The sequence below is a fragment of the Mastigoproctus giganteus genome, chromosome 3, assembly GCF_048544385.1.
Source record: "Mastigoproctus giganteus isolate SK-2022 chromosome 3, ASM4854438v1, whole genome shotgun sequence".
Classification (NCBI taxonomy): Eukaryota; Metazoa; Arthropoda; class Arachnida; order Uropygi; family Thelyphonidae; genus Mastigoproctus; species Mastigoproctus giganteus.
In genome coordinates, this window is record NC_143577.1 from 145,353,070 (window position 1) to 145,370,576 (window position 17,507).

Consider the following 17,507-nt stretch of genomic DNA (forward strand, 5'->3'; position numbering starts at 1 on the left):
ATGACCTAGAACCTGGAAGAGGGGAGGTCCATAGTAAGGCCGAATAATGGCTTCCTCAGGCCAACAGTGATCCTTTAGGAATTCATCAAAGTCTGATAGTTTCAATGTTTTTCTTTTGGGAAAGGGAAAATGACTGTTTTTTTTTTTTTTTTAATCGAGAATATAAACATTCTCAATTAAAAAAAAATCAGATTTTTTTAAATTGAATATAGAAAGAGCTGTATGAATCGTGTTTAGACTTCACTTTTGTTACTTTTGCTTCTATCTGCAGTTGAGTTCTGATATGCTGCTCTACTTCTGTAACATACATTTGGTTGAACTTTTAGTTCTGAGGACTGCTCGGATTGAAGAGTCGGTAGCTGTTCTTACAATAGGAGGAGGATGTCGATGTCTGCCTCTGATTAGAGGCAGATTGATTCCGTTGTCTTCCAATGTGATCTACCTTGACGAAATGCCGCCTTGACGAAATGACGTTTTCTAGGAGTGGATTTAAATTTCGGTTGCCATCCTTAGACGTTTTCTGAGACTGACTGATCATGGGGGGCATATACTGAAGGATATTGGAGTTGTTTTACGATAGATGAGTAAGTGGTTTCTGCTACAGGAACAGGGGTTGGCTGAAATGTCAGATTTTCCATTGGTTTCGCCCATTTGTGTGTAGGACTGAAAGATCTACTGGAGTTTTGAATAAGATCCGTTAAATCCGAAATTTTCTGTAGTAAAATATAATTAATATCACGAAGTTGGGTGTTTTCTGACCTGCATTTTTTTGATTTCATCAAGAAGAGAGACCATCATGGATTTATTAGTGTCCAAGTTTTGAAAAATGATTTTAGTGTACAACTCGTTTGGATTTTAAACTTGTGAAACTTTTGGGTTAAGGAGGTGAGAGAAGGAGCGATTTGTCTGCATTGATACCACGTTATGAGGTATGTACTCAGATAGCCCACTCTGCTGAGTATCATTTCACGATGAGGGACAGCTGAAACACTGAGGTTCTCCGATGGAGAGTCTTAAAAGATAAACTGGGCTTGATCCTGGGTTATTTTCATTTTCGTCTGTTTTTCTTTGACTGCCTATAATTATGGACTATTTTTCTGATAATCGTTTTGTTTGTTATTTGGTTTTTAGGAGCATTAGCAACTAAGGCCATATTGCTCCGGGATATGTGGTGGTCATTCTCTGACATTTCCGCATCCTCCGTATTTGGTGGTGACGGGCTCGAACCCCGGTCTAATCAAGAAGCGTGTGCTACGCACTGCAGCCCCTTCCCACCTGGCTACGGAGGCGCCTTTCTGATAATCACGGGAAGATTATAATGACAGTGTTCGCATGTTACGTAGATAAACTTGCATTACGTATAATTAAAAACTAAAACAAAATATACGTAGAAAACAGTTCGGATGAGTTCACCAGAACAGATTATTATCATGTCTATGACAAGCAGTTCTGATTCACATACACGGTATCTGTAAGGAGATTTAGTCGCCTCAAAGCTGTCTGTCACACTCATGATTGCACATAGTTTACGTTACTTGAAGCCATTTACTTCTCCTTTAGATGTGAGATCCATTCTGTGAAGAGCTGCCGACGTTTCTCGTTATCAATTTCTGCATATCTGTTCCATCTTTTGGAGCGCTAGTACGTATGGGCTTGGGCGGGTAAGAATCGATCATATATATGCAGCGGGTTCTGTTTTTGTATGATTTGGTGACTTGATCTCAGAGATTGCCGAGAGACATGACAGTCCCATATTTCCTGAATATTTGGGACATTTATCTGATTTGTTAACGTTTCTGTCACCATCATCGGTGACAGAAACGTTAACATCACAATACGCCTTATAATGATGAGGTTTTGAAACCTCTGGGCGTTTAACTGCTGTTTTGCCAAGTCTGGGATTCTAGTCTGGGGGGGGCGTGGCTCTTGACAGTCGTCCATTTCAAGGTCCAGTATTCGGCATTGAATATTGGCTTCTGTATGGAGGGAGATGTGGAGGCTCAGATTTCCGATCTGTATGTACCTGCTGGTTGATTCCCTATTGTGAATGTACACTGAGTGATAGAAATCATGGGACACCTACCTAGTAACGGGTAGGCCCATCTTTCGCACGGATAAGGGCAGTCACATGGCGAGGCATTGAGTCCATTAGCTCACGAAAGCGTTTCACAGATATTTCTATCCATGCTTGCTGCACCACTGTCCATAATTCCGTCGCATTCCTAATATCCAAAGCTCGAACGGACTTTTCCACAGCATCCCAAAAGATGCTCCACAGGGTTCATGTCCAGTAAACGGGGAGGCCAGTCCACGGTGGTAAAATCTGCGGAATGCTCTTCGAACCATGTTCTAGTTACCATGACTCTATGAGGAGGCGCATCGTCCTGCTGGAAGAGTCCATTACCCTGTTGGTGCACGGTGACGACTATGAAGGGATGCAGATGGTCTGCAAAGAAGGACACGTAACCTGGACCGTTCAGAGATGCAGAGATGCATCTAGACGTACCAGAGATCCCAACGTGTGTCAATTGAACACGTCCAAGTCTATTACCGATCGTTCATCTGCCTGAACAGTTCCTTGTTGACATGACGGGTGCATAGCTTCGGGCCGTTTCCGCCGGATATGCACCCCCCCGTCTGCTAGAACTAACTGAAAACTGGACTCATCGGACTAGGAGACCCGTCTCCAATCATCTAAGGTTCAGTTCCGATGTTCTTTTACTCACTTGAGGCTTAGAGTTCTGTGTCGTGGTGTTAGCAATGGGACTCTGGTCGGCGGCTCCCATAATCTATTGAGGCCAATGATCTGGCCCCTCCCTCATTGAAGTCGACGGTGATTTGTGTCACTACTTTCAGTAGTGACACAAATCACCGTCAGCCAACGCTCTCCCGTTGGCTGAAAAAATGCAAGACAGACGTCGACGACCACGTTTCTCTGCCCACAGCGCCGTCCACGATGAGATGTTATTCCGGAAATGGCGTATTTTCGATACACTCTTGATACTGTAGAACGGGGATAGTGCAATTTTTGTACCAACTCCGCGATAGAGTGACCCATGCGTCGGGCACCCACTGTCATCCTATTTCTAAGTCGATTAACTCACAACGTATATCCATACTGATATCGAATTACGTGAATGCAGTGATGCAGTGTACCTATATACCTGCCATTAGTTCATCCACTAACGAGAGGTGTGACAGCGTCGCGTTGCCCAGGAACCAGGCATCCCATAAATTCTGTCCTTTCAGTGTAGAGTAGGTATTACTTCGCTCTCCATCGAATGCAGTTGAACCGTTTGAAGAGCTGCTCGATGTGGATGGCGAATCTGAGCTTCGGATCAAAGTATTCGATCCGAAGCTCAAAAGCGACCCTCCGATTGTAGGTTGAATGACAGCAGGTTGGTTTTTCAGAGAGAATACCATCACGGTTAATTTGTCTGGATTGAGGTGTAGGCTGAAGTTGTACAGAAAACTGACAAGTACTAGAGGGTTCTCATTAAATCCTAAAGTCATAAAGGATAAGTCCGCAGGTGATGAGGTTTCAGTTAGAAACTTGATATCATCTGCTTATACTAAACAATCATTTCGAGGGCATATGAAGGGGATAAGTATCGCAGTGAATAGGAGGCTGGAGAATACCCCACCTAGTGGGATACCGGTATTTATCTGCCGGGTAAAGGTCTTTTTTTTGTATGTAAGATCAACACTAAGGCAATAAGGAAGGCCAGTAGGCTCTTATTTATTCTGAAGAAGGATTGTAGCAGAAGTAATACAACTGAGATGTTCAGGCTATCGAAGGCGGTTTCGATGTCTGCATATATGATTGTCATTTTGGATTTGGTTTCAAAGGCTTCTAATAAGGCGGTTTGGGCTGAAGAAGTATGGTTACTGTGAACCTATTGGGCACTGCGAAGTAAATCTGCTCCAGAGTTGTGGGGATAAGATGAGTTAGGATTGGTAGTATAACCTCTTCCAGAATTTTAAGGAGGGTGGATGATTTTGCGATCGGCCTGAAATCCTTTATTTGGGATGGTGTTTGCTTCTTTGGTATTGACCAGATAGTATTGACCTCTTCCAGAGTCTTCCAGTGCTCCGGAAGACTCTGGGAGAGGACTGCACTTTTTATACTCATTAGGCGATTTTTAGATAGGGACTGCGGGCTCTAATGATAAAATGGCACTGAGTCATCACTTGCGGTGGTAGTAGACTGGAGAGAGCTTATCGCAACCGTTTACTGTTGATTTGGATGGATGAGAGCTCTCGGGCTGGGATATACTCTGTCGGCAGATTGGAAAGATCACTGGAAGTTGGTTCGCAGGAGTGGAATCTAGCAATGTGATTCATTCGGTCTGTTGGTTGCAGGTGGGGGGAAGCAGAGTTATCTGTCTGAAGTGATGATTTGCCTTTCTTAATGTTAGCGTCAGTGAAACTCTTAATTGCGGCCATTTTATATTGAAAAGATTGCCCTAGCGCGCGCGCTTTTTGGATTCTGTCTTGGGTGGTACCTCAAATCTTCCATCGGCTATGAAGGATTTGTTTGGTTTTGAAGTGATTGGAAAGGTCGGAGGTCCACTGCGCTCGACTCGTAGAGAGATACGAATCATCTTGGCAGTGGAATATAGACAGATTATACTTATCCTTCTTGTGACATCATCAACCGTGTCACGCTCTCGAGAGTATGCCAAAGTATTATTGCTGCCACTTCCCGGCATTTAGTGGGGTTAAGGAAGAATGGAAGTACTAAAAGTTTGCGTTCTACATTGTTAGGAGTATTAAAATTTACCGATAATTGCAGTGTTGCCATAATTGGGTTGTGATCCGAGATGAAACACGTCTCAGGTTCAGAATCGAATGTGCAGTTGCCAGAACTGAGGATAAGGTCGAGACGGTGGCTCCCTCTGATTGGATCGTTATTGATGATGTGTAAGCATGCCGGGCTAAGATTTGTTAGTAGCCTTTGCAACAGATTACCTAAATTCGGGGGTAAGTTGAAATCTCACACAGATCAGATGTATGGCAGAAGAATGTTTAATACCCAACCCGAGTCTTCATCGATTGTTAAGACATCAGGAGGTGGAGGGAAATTGAGTACTATGAGGTAAATTAGGCGTTTATTAGGGGTCATCATTGACAGACTATCCTTCTTCCCTCACCTCCAGCATCTCGGCTCTACCCCAGGGGCTCACATCTGGTGAGTATGGGCTTGGCACACCCAGAGAATCATCAAGAAAGAGATCAGGACCCTGGCACACCCAGGGTCCTGATCTCTCTCTCTCTCTCTCTCTCTCTCTCTCTCTCTCTCTCTCTCTCTCTCTCTCTCTCTCTCTCAGAATAACTCGGGAATTTTTTTTTTTTGGCTGGTGCAGCATAAGCCTCAGGTTTCCTTGCACCATATGACTGATAATAAAAATAAAAATAAAATAAAAAGTCAAGAATTTCACAGCATCCATTGTCAGGAGCGACTGGGGCTTGTCAAGACGAACACTTCTCTTGACTATAAAGCTATGTTCCTCCCCATTGTTACCTATACCTCAGGAACATGGTTTCACCGGGCAGTGAACTCCAAAATGAAGAGCAAACTTAACTCTGTACAACGAGGCATGATTATCGTTGAACGCCACCAAAAAAAAAACGTAATAATAATAATTGTGACGTATGCATCTCAAACTTGGACTATGAAGAAAAAGGATGAAAGTAGAATACAGGGGGGGGCAGAAATGAAATTTGTGAGGAGCATAGCCGGAAACACAAGGCGGGACAAAATCAGGAATGATGTGATTAGGGAAAAATTTCAGATTGAAAAACTGCAGGATAGGATTGAAAAGTCCCGTTTGAAATGGTTTGGACATGTCAAGAGGATGAACGATAGGCATTTGCCAAGAAGAATGTTTGATTTACATTTAAAGGTGAAAAGACCAAGGGGAAAACCAAGAATGAGGTGGCAAGACATGATAAAGACCGATGTCATTAAGAGAGGAGGAAACTGGAATGAAATCAACGATGGAGACAAGTACACGGACAGAGCATGGTGGCGAGGTTTCTTGCGTCAACCCTAGGAACATCGGAACGACAGATGATGAATAATAAATAAATAAATAAAAAAATATTAATAGAATATTCAGTGAAAATACACTATTCTTTGTTCGTAATAGTGAATTGCAATAAACGGCATCGATTTAATTGTATCTCATTGTGACTATCTTCACAACGAGTTACCATGTATTGCACTACCTCGAATAGGTAACGCTTCACCAATGGAGAAGACTATTGTTACTTATTCTCAACGGATACCACCACCCAGACGGCACCGTTTCAAGGCTTGTTGGTCTATCGTCAGTGGGTGGGTAGTTGGCCACGATTACAACACCATGATACCTGGAAACGGTGCCGTCTGGGTGGTGGTGGTATCCGCTGAGAATAAGTAACAATAGTCTTCTCCATTGGTGAAGCGTTACTTATTCGAGGTAGTGTAATACATGGTAACTCGTTGTGAAGGTAGTCACAATATGAAATACAATTAAATCGAAGCCGTTTATTGCAAATCACTATTACGAACAAAGAATAGTGTATTTCCACTGAATGTTTTATTAGTGTATTTTAAATTTAAAGTATTATACCTTGTGCATTTATTATTTTTACTACAAAAAATGTATATATAAATATAAATAAATCCCCCAAGAATCAAGCTGGGAGCCTGCAAAATCCTGCCCTACTCTATTAGATTTTGCGGTAGCCCGCAAAATCTAATAGAGTAGTAATTGCGTCATTTATATTGGTATCTACATTCAGTAATGTTGATACGATGATACAACGTATTGTTGAATTGAAGAAATACGAGAAGCATAAAAATATCTTTGCAGAATCAGAAAGCTGTAAGTTCCAAGAAATTGTTCTTTAGGAAAATCGCTTTAGGGCACAAAAGAATACAGACATCAGTTGAGTCGCACTTAATGTCGTTTAAAGGTCTTTATATTGTAAAATCGTGAAACAAGTTCATTCAATGTGAAAAAATCCTGGGTCCTGGAAGTCAATTTCTGAGAGAAAAACAAAGAATTATTGAAGTAGTTCTGTAGAGTTAATACTCCAATTAGTGTTTAGAGTCCAGTCCGTTGAGTAGATGTTTTAGGTCCTTTTTATATCCGTAGTCTGCCCAGAAGAGTGACAAGAAACGGGAAAAGTTCTGACGTTGATGATCGTATTTGCATATACCGAGTGATAAAATGAAAATCAAGCAGATAAGACTTGAAAAATGACGCTGAGATAAAGTTCTGTCAGATTAAGAAGAAGAGAAGGTACACTTAATAACATTTATATTTGCAGGCTGTAAGGTTTTCCTACGGTTGAATAGTCTAAATGCGAAGTCTTATAGGGCTTGAAATGAGTTTTGATTGTCCAGGAAACAGGTTACGTTATCAGGAAACATATTAACGACAGAAAAGGAACATCTCTGAAGTCATTAAATCGACTACAATAAAAAATAAGAATGTGATTCCCGTCCTCAACATGTATACAAATTTGAATCTTTTAGTCCCAATGTAAACAATTTGTCATTAATCGACCCATGTCCTATAATTAAGAACGATGTGAACAAGCTCATTTAAAACCATTTCCTCTCATTTTATTAGTAAGAAAAGTTACTTCGCAGATGAAGCTAAGGGTCATAGAGCCAGTGAAAGAGGTAGCGAAATCCAACTCGTTTTTCAGATGTTAATCGATTCTCGCCAGAATAGTTATTTTTTCCTTTCTAACATCGTTTACAGAATTAAACGAAATAATCCTAGAAAGGCAACGTACAAATTCAGGTACTGGCATTGTTCCAGCCAGTACCTGGAAAGCAGTAGAAGATGAAACAGTGCGACTCTAAGAATAGGTATAAGCATACGTCTTTGGAGAGATATTAGCTTTGTTTGAATTTTTTTGTTGATAACTCTATGGAACCAGCCACCAGCAACATAAGTAACCAGTGGAACGAAAGCAGCGCGACAGTAGAGTGCTAAAGTTTTTTGGACAAGCCCCAATCAAGTTTAGATATTCTGATTAAGGCATCAGTAAAGTTGTTAAATTTTGTAGTGAGATGCTGACGGTGTGAATGGAAATTTAACCGGTCATCAATTAGAATGCCAAGATATTTAATCTTCAGAACAAGTGGTAGCTGGAGATTTTTATGTGAGGTCTATTGTAGTTTAGTCTATTCTTAAAAATGGCCACCACTGTTTTTGTTGTTCTAATACATAACTTATTTAGTTTGGTCCAATTAACTAATTCATTTAAATCTAGTTAGGCTGAACTTCCAAAGCAGATCTGGATGAACCCCTGATTAAAATGATCAAATCATCCGCGTAGGATTAGAGAAGACACGGGTCTTAGAGAAGGTACAGCACAACCATTCATTCAAACCGATCCCAGGATATATCCTTGGGGACATCTATAAATATCATTGGTAACATGCTGGAATTTAGATTTGAGAATAATCTTCCTGTCCTGGAAATAACTTCTGATGATCATGAATAACTACATAGAGCAACTAGCTGTTTTAAGACGTTCGAGGGTGCTCTTCCACCAGAAGGAGACAGAAACGCCTTCAAGTCAACAAATGTACCAAGCTCTTACTTAGAACGAGGAGACAACATGAAAAAGGAAGTCCACAATTGCACGGTCGCAGGACAAAAGCGATATTGTCTCGGAGAAAGCAGGTCTTGAGAGACGAATAGAGTTTGGATTCTCAGTGCAATTAGGTGCTCTAGCAGCTTCCCTAGATTTGCTAATAACGCAATAGGCTTAAAAAATTTAGCCCCAGAAGGTGGCTTATTTGGCTTCTTGATAATTTTGACTAATGCTGTCTTCAAGATATTAGGGAAAAGGCCACCCTGGAGACACTTATTAAACAAAACAATAACCAAATTGTTGGTTGAAGTTTTCAGAATCTAACAATGAACACATTTTCTAATAGATCAGTACCTGGGCATTTATTAATGATAACATTTTTAATAACAGCCTTAAGCTCATCATCTGTAAAAGACGGAGTAGCATCCTCGGTATAAACAAGGCGAAATCAGACCTATGTTTACATGAACTTTTTTTCGTGTTTTTAGGACCTAAATCCATCCCTGAAGTGGGTCCCACGAGTTATGCTACACCCTGTATATATAATAGTAAAGAAATTTACTTAAATTACAATTTCATCGACAGAAATTAAACATCTGACTTTTCGAGGTCACCGATATTCCATACTGCAGTACAGTTACAAAAGTGGCGAGGGAAAGGTGAGCGAAAGCACTCTGTACTGTAGGTGGAGTGGATGCACATTGGTTATATATATGCGACACCGAGGTTGTGTCGTATAGCGCACAACTTCGATGTCGTTATCAAGCATCAACTATTTAAATTTCAAGAAAAGACGGCAGCATGTAGACCTGTGTTTCTGTCGTAAATGTTGTGCAAGTAAGTAGTAATCAGATATTGAATTTAGAAATAAAGGAAGGTTAAAGCCAGAATCACTTAGGAAAGAAAATAACAAGCATGTGGTTTATGGTTAACTTAACGTATGATGAAATAGAATAAGTAAAAATAATATAAAATAGTAATAATTACACACACACAACTGGCAGGTTTTCACGTTGGCAACTCCTAATAATTTTAGTAGAGTAGCTTATTATAGATCGACTTATTGTTTCTCTCTGATTTGCTAAAGATTAAGTAACATGTTTTTATAATTTACTGCAGTTCATTTTTTTTTGTATATCGAAAAATGGAAATCGAATTTAATGTACATGAATATTATTGAATTAATATTATGAATATTAATGTTCATATGCACATTGGAATCGTCGACCTGGACATGCTTCCCTCATGGGTAGCAGAGTTGGCATCATCACCGTCTTTCCCACACCGAGTCGAAAAGGCTCGAGTTCGAATCCCGTCAATGACACGAGGAAATTATGTCTTTTCACAACATGGCTGAGTTAGTCAGTTTCAGGCAAGGCTGAAACCTACTAAAAAACTCTAGTTTTTCGTCCAGATGATAGCAAATCGAAACAGAACATTTACAAACATTATATATGCGCATTATGTCCTCAGTTGCTGATGCTCCTAAAACGTTACAACAACCAACAACAACACGCGTATACATGCTGAGAGACAGAGATAGTACTGATCAGTCAGATTGTACTTATAATTTGATCCAGATTTGGTCGGAGCAGTGATTCGATTTGTGTACTGTTACTATACCTTTTGAAATTCAGACATTCTGAACATCCTGTAGTCTTGTAGTGTGCAAACCTGTTGTAAATAACTTACAAATATTCATCATTGCAAACACACAGTAAGTTGTACTGTTCAGAAGTAAATAAAAATGAAATTCTAATTTTGAAACATCATTGTAATGTACTTTTGTCCCAGGAAAATAACAGAGATGAACAAGAATTTCTTGATGTCTTATTCACGAAAGGAAATGTGAAATGTTTCGGAAAACGATGTTTCCAAAGTGATCAGTGCTGCGAGGATTCTGAATGCGTTGATGTTGACAAAAGTAAGTATAGTGAAAGGAACAATCATTATTAATTAGTAATATTTATTTGTAATGTAAGAGCTTCTTCCTCTGTTAATTCAGTTCATATACATTGGCTGGCCACTTTAATAGGGCCATGGAAGTTTGAGCTATATACAAAAATATATAAATCGAAGAGGTCATATGCTGTGTGATGTGTGCAGGAAAGCGTTATAAAGCAGTGTGACCCGAATGGTGCCCAAATCCGGTACGCGTTTAGCAGCCGCTACAGAAGAAAGGACAGCTGAACTTGTCGGATGTTCAAAAACTAGTTTCATGTTAGTCTTTAACGAATGGAAAAATTCCCGGAAAAATTCATGAATAGACGCTACTGCTGCTAAAAGTGTAAGGTGATGGAACGAGGTGATCGACTGCCGGAGCGGATTATCAAGTATTAATAGTGGATCATCAAAAACATCGATACGCGCACCATTCATTTATCTTGAACCCTAACCAGAACATACGTCCGCACTGGCGCCAGGAGTGCAAAGGTTGGATGCACATGGACCAGAGGCAAGTCATCGGAGGTGATTTAAACTTTTCAGCACGGTTGGCTAATCACACATGTGGAGGAAACCACACGAAGCACTGGAAGATTCCTATTGTTCAAGCAGCTGGACGAGGTGTAATGGTTTTGGACATGTTTCTGTGGAACAGTGCTAGTTCCCTGATAACACTAGAGGGCATCCTGAACGCCAAATCATCCGAAAATCGTTGCGGATCAGTTACACCCGGCAATGTTGTATGTTATCCCGATGGTCAGGAGTACTTTTAACGTGACAATGCAACCACTCACCGCCCAAGATCTGTGGAAGAGTGGTATGAGTTAAGATTTCAAGCATCTCATCCGGACATTCCATGTTAATCCGCATAATCCTTTGCCTACATCAAAATGAATAGAGTATTGGATAGAGTATTGTTAGAAATGGATAGAGTATTGTTACATGAATGGTTCAGTATTCCTCGTGTCACTTTTCGACATCTTTTTGACTTCATGCCACGTCGTGTCGGAGCAGTGATTCGGGGCAGCGGTAGTGCATAATGCTATGTAATGTTGGTCCTATTAAAATGGCGAGGAAGTGTACTAAATGAACATTCTTAGTCGATGGTTAATTGCATCCTATTTATTTCTTAGTTTTTTGACTGTATTAGTAGCAGCCCTAATAATTTGAAAAAAATCGATTCCTGTATAGCATCACTGAAACATTTCTTACTACAAATACTGGAAAAATTACTTATAATATGAAATTGAATTTCCAGAAAAAGCTTATTTCATTTCTCTAAGATCCGTGTTTACCGTTTAAAATTAATAAAAAGCAAAGGTGGAGGAAAAGGGTTTAAAATTCATAAAAAGCAAAAGTTCAGGTCCTTTACTGAACTTTTGCTTTTTATGAATTTTAAACCCTAAATTTTAAAGTTCAGGTCCTTTTTATGAATTTTAAATCTTAAATTTTAAAGTTCAGGTCCTTTTTATGAATTTTAAACCCTAGTCTTAGAGGTACGTACTGAAATAATAAGCTTTTGCTCGAAATTTGATGAATAAACCGACAGTACCTCAAGCCTTGGCTGCAAAGTTGTATAATATGAAATAAAACAAATTGTACGGTACGTTTCTTCAAAATGAATATTACATATATTGTATTTATTATTGCCATGTTATTGAATCAAATTTGTATTCGGATTGTTGTTTGGGTTTATTGGTTTAATTCATTGATCAAACTGTATACAATAGTTATCTGTATAAATGGTTCTAGCTGAACAGAAAACTGTAATCTACGTATGTAATTTAGCACTGGAACCGAAATTGGTTTATGTTCCCAAAGTTTCAACAAAAAACATTTTAGTTTTAAAATATGGAAAGAAGTTATATTGACGGTGCACGAAAGAAAATATAACTCCAGTTTTCAATGGAAATTTTTTTACCTTTGAGCCAACACCCCCTCCCTTCTTAATTGAATTTGGTTGTTTCCTCCAGAATCACTATGTGCACAGGGGTAGTCGCGTGAAAGCGTATAATAAAATGTGGATATGAACTCATACACATGGAAAAAAATTAAATTGAGTTTTTTAAAAACCTGAGTAAGACCAACAATTTTGTTGGTCTAACTCAGTGGTTCTCGTTTTCGAATTATGAGAACCCATTGTTAATAATCAAAAAATTTATATTTTTTCTCTGTTAATATCCAAAAATTTCTCATATGTTCTTCCCCTCCAAATGATAATAATTGTACTTTCAATTTAAACTTTTTATTCAGAAAATAAACTGCAAAAAGCAACAATGAATTAATTAACGGTTTTAAATGAATTTGATTTTATTAATGACAACAGCATATATATATAGATTGATTCATTTTAAAAATAAATCTATTCGCACCTTTTCAAGAAAAATGACAAGTCGAGTATGAGAAATGTCACAGTATGGGGAAAATGTAACACCGTGACCTTTTATAAGTGGCAGATACTGCAGTTAACACCTGTGACTAGTTTTTTCTTCTTTTTTTGAGATAAACAAGTCAAAAAGTTTGTTTAGTTTGTTTAGTTTTTTTTTTTTAGGAGCATTAGCAACTAAGGCCATATTGCTCCGGGATATGCGGTGGTCATTCCCTGACCTTTCCGCATCCTCCGTATTTGGTGGTGACGGGCTTGAACCTCGGTCTAATCAAGTCAAAAAGACGTGTAGTAATGCTGTTTGCATTATTACTACGCTAATTAACAAAAAATGACTTGCGTCATTTTTCTCAAGTTCCGAATTATGCGCGAGACATTAATTCATGTTGGAGCTAAATAATGATCAAAATGACAATGCTTGTATATGGATTTGCACACACCTTGCAATAACCCTGCATTCCTCCAGAGGTTAGCGGTCCTATGGATTGGGAACCACTGGTCTAAGTGCAAGAATGCGGTTTCTACTTATTCCATACAATTGTTTTCACTAAAAACACAATAATTATTATACTTGAACAATTCATGTAGTGCTGGAATATTAATGTAAGAATGTAAATTATCAAGAAAGCGACTGAATCTAGACCAGCTTCAGTGAACAGCCTACATTCTAAGACTTTTTTTTTTTTTCAATTCCTATTATTAGTTCACACTCTCCCTATATATATTTATATATCTTGTTCAAATTTTCAATCGTTAATAAAATACTTTTTATTCATCCACTCAAGTTCAAATAAATTTTTTTAAACTTGTAGTGGATGACACTTGATGTTAATACAATTTTTTCAAATATTAATTCATTAATTAAATTTAATGAATTAATTTTAGTTTTATATGGGAGAAAAAAATTTATCTTATATAAGATATTTATCAGGAATTCAAATCAACAGGCAGCTCAATCGGTAAAATGCAAGGATTTCAGTATTTTTTACGTGAAGGTGAAGAATGCGAGTTCAATTCTTGCGAAAATCGATGAATTTTTGTTATTCATCCACTCAAGTTCAAATACATTTTTTTAAACTTGTTGTGGATGACACTTGATGTTAATACAGTTTTTTCAAATATTAATTCATTAATTAAATTTAATTAATTAATTTTAGTTTTATATAGGAGAAAAAAAAAAATTTCTTTTATATAAGATATTTAGCAGGATATAAATTTAGGAATAATACCGTCAGTGGCGAAGCGTGTAGATCGCTGGAAAAAAATTTCTTTCTCAGATTCTTTTTTCCTTCTGGGTTCTAGTCTGAGTCAAGGAGGGAACAAAATGGAGAATGAAACATGTGAATAAAAATAATAGTCCAACACCATATATAGAAAGGAAAATGGAAAATTGCAAGGAAATTCGCTTTCTATTTTGCCACTTAATATTGTGATTCTGTCATATGTATATACATATTTATATTAATTGTAATTATTTAATAAAAAGTAACTAAAATAAAATTTTTCTTTGTTGACGTAAGTAGGAATTGACTTAAAATTTTTTTTTTTTTTATATTACTTGTTTCCAATGCAGGTAACCCTCGTATAACACGGTAGTTAGGTTCCTGTAAAATCTCGAGTAGTGCGAAACTGTGTCATACGGTTTTGCACCAGTACAGAAGGGGATTACGTTCCAAAAGCTAACAAAAGTATACATGTTTTTTATAACTATCGGAAACTTAATTTTTATTTAAAATAGTAATAATTGAGCAAACGTCTTACAAACTGTGATACATATGTGTCAGATAATGTACGTTCATTTAATTTTCTTCCTCTTCATCGCTGCTAAGTACAACCAAAAGAGAACGTTTTCTCTGTTGCAGAATATCTTCACCTTCTGAATTTTCTTCTGCAGCATCTGTATTTCGTGTATCTTCTTGTTCTCTCTTTAAAAAAATCGGTAATCTGGGTTTGGTTGCTTTTGCGTGATAGATCTTTGTAAATTTCATGGTATGGGGCTAAGCGTTTTTGAAGCTCCCTTTTGAACTTTGTGCTCCTTTCGGTCGAAGGATCTGCATTCAAAAAATGAGATTCTAATTTTCCCGTATGCTTTTTAGTGTAAAATTTGGAATTTCAGAATTTTCATCTGTGCTATCATCCTCTGAATTGATCTGGTTTATCTCCAATGCTATTTCCACCAAATTTGCTTTGCTAGCCATCTTTTTCTTCAAACAATTCTTGTCTACTATCGCACCAATTCTGTTTTCTGCCAGTTCGACTGTATTTCCTGAATGAACTGACCCTGGCCATAGATTTTTCCAAGACGCATTTAATGTTGACGGTTTTACTTCTTAGGGCGATAAAGCTATGATTCCGATACAGTCCACAATTTAAAAATGTTTCCCTGCTTCCATCACTTCAATAGATTCGGACTCAATTTTTTTTACAAAATCCATTGTAACGATTTTCTGATATAATGAGTTTTAAAGGTAGACATAATGCCTTGATCTAATGACTGAATTAAAGAAGTTGTATTAGGTGGTAGGGAACATTACTTCAACGTTTGGATGACTTAAATCTTTCGGATGGCCTGGTGTGTTATCTAATAGTAATAAAACTTTGAAATCTACATTTTTCCGCTTTAAATAGTTTTACACAGTTGGCACAAAACAATTTAGAAGCCATTCTTTAAATAAATCGGGTAGTTATCCAAGCTTTTTTATTTTCTTTCCAGTATCCCGGTAAGGCGTATTTATTTTCTTTCCAGTATCCCGGTAACGCGTATTTATTTACACCTTTCATTGCATGATTATTAGAGGATCTATAAACTAGCATAGGTTTTATCATGTAACCTCCTGATGTGTTACTGCACATAAGTAAAGTAACGTTACACGATCTTTCGATGCCCTAAACCCTGGTGCAGTGTTCTCTTTTTTTTAAATAAACGTTCTGTTGAGCATTTTTCCACCAAAGACCTGTGTCATCGGCATTGAAAACTTGATGTGGTGTGTATCCGTGCTCTTCAATAATTTTTTGAAATTCCTCTGCATACTTATTGGCAGTTTCATTATCAGTCAATGCACTTTCCCCTTGAATTCTCATGTTATGTAATGAAAAGTGGTTTTTAAATCGCTCAAACCAACCTTTACTGGCAACAAACTCCCGATTAAAAAAAGATTCTCCATTTTATTTTAAATGGTTATAAATTCGTAGTGCCTTTTGTTTAATAAAATTGCCGTCTAATGGGATTCGTTTTTTACTGCTTTCGTCAATCCAAATACTGAGTGCTTTTCCCATTTTCTCAATTATTGGTGCTCGGGGACGAGCTATCATATTTGCAGAAATTAAAGATCCTGCAGAAACAGCAGTTCTAATTTTCTGTTCATTTTTCTTTATGGTCTGGATTGTCACTTCATTTAAATTTAAGCTTTTCTCCTTTTTTAAGACGACGATCCAAAATTTGTATCTTTGATTCTAGGGTAATAAAGATTCTTTGGAGCGGTGTTTTTTTTTTTTTTTTTTATTTTCCTTGTGGATAATTTAGGGCGGGAATTTAATTCACAGCAAAGAAATTATTCCAATACGATCCTTAAGAACAAAGTTTAGTAACACATACCCGGAAAAAATTATAAACGATCAAATAAAAACAAAAATAACCTTACAAAAACCTTAAAAAAAAAGTCACGAAATACGCGCCTCAAAGACAAATTTTTTGGTTTCAAACAAGCACAAGTTCAGTAGCACAAAGCCTATCACGGGGATTTCCCAATAATTTTTTTCTGCATAACAACTAGCGAGTCAACAGCGGGGATTCACAAAAGAGTATGCAAATGTTGAAAAATTACATCCAACATAATAACAGGGTTTTTCCCAGCACAAAAGCTAAAAAATAACGTGTTTGGCGCAATTTTCTAACTGTGCTAGAGTGAAACCGTGTTATCAGGGCTGTAGTGGAGGGTATATGCGGGTAACCCCTCTGGATTTTTTTTTAGGTGAATAGCGTATACGTTCTGGTTTTTGAAAGCCTTTAATAAACAAATATTAAAATATTTGCTGAAACTTAAAAAAGTAAATTTATTATAATTAGATTCTTATGCGATACTTATAGTTATATATATATATATATACATATCTGATAATTAAAATAAATATGATATTTAAAATAAAAACATCAGCCAGTAGTACGGCAATAATGCAGAGCGAAACGAAACGTAAAATAATATAAAATAAACAAACAGGGAAGGGAAGGTAGCGGTAGTAGGACAAAAGGTAGTCGATAATTCCCTATATAATTTAGTCAATTAAGTCATTAAACCCAATTAATAAAACATAATGTAAATTTAAAATAATGCCAATTATACATAATTTAGCGGAACCCCCTCGAAAGGTACCATTTCCAAAATAATTGGCATTATTTTAAATTTACATTATGTTTTATTAATTGGGTTTAATGACTTAATTGACTAAATTATATAGGGAATTATCGACTACCTTTTGTCCTACTACCGCTACTTTCCCTTCCCTGTTTGTTTATTTTATATTATTTTACGTTTCGTTTCGCTCTGCATTATTGCCGTACTACTGGCTGATGTTT

At 37.4% G+C, this 17,507-nt stretch overlaps 1 protein-coding gene across 1 annotated transcript in view; it reads left to right on the top strand.

Annotated features, from left to right (window-relative positions):
- The window catches only part of spab (space blanket), a 57,530-nt gene that overhangs the window by 3,966 nt on the left and 36,057 nt on the right, over positions 1–17,507 (top strand). The window contains exon 2 of the mRNA XM_090370697.1: positions 10,399–10,528. Within this exon, the coding sequence (XP_090226823.1) occupies positions 10,399–10,528 (130 nt within the window). The remainder of the gene's footprint in view (positions 1–10,398; positions 10,529–17,507) is intronic.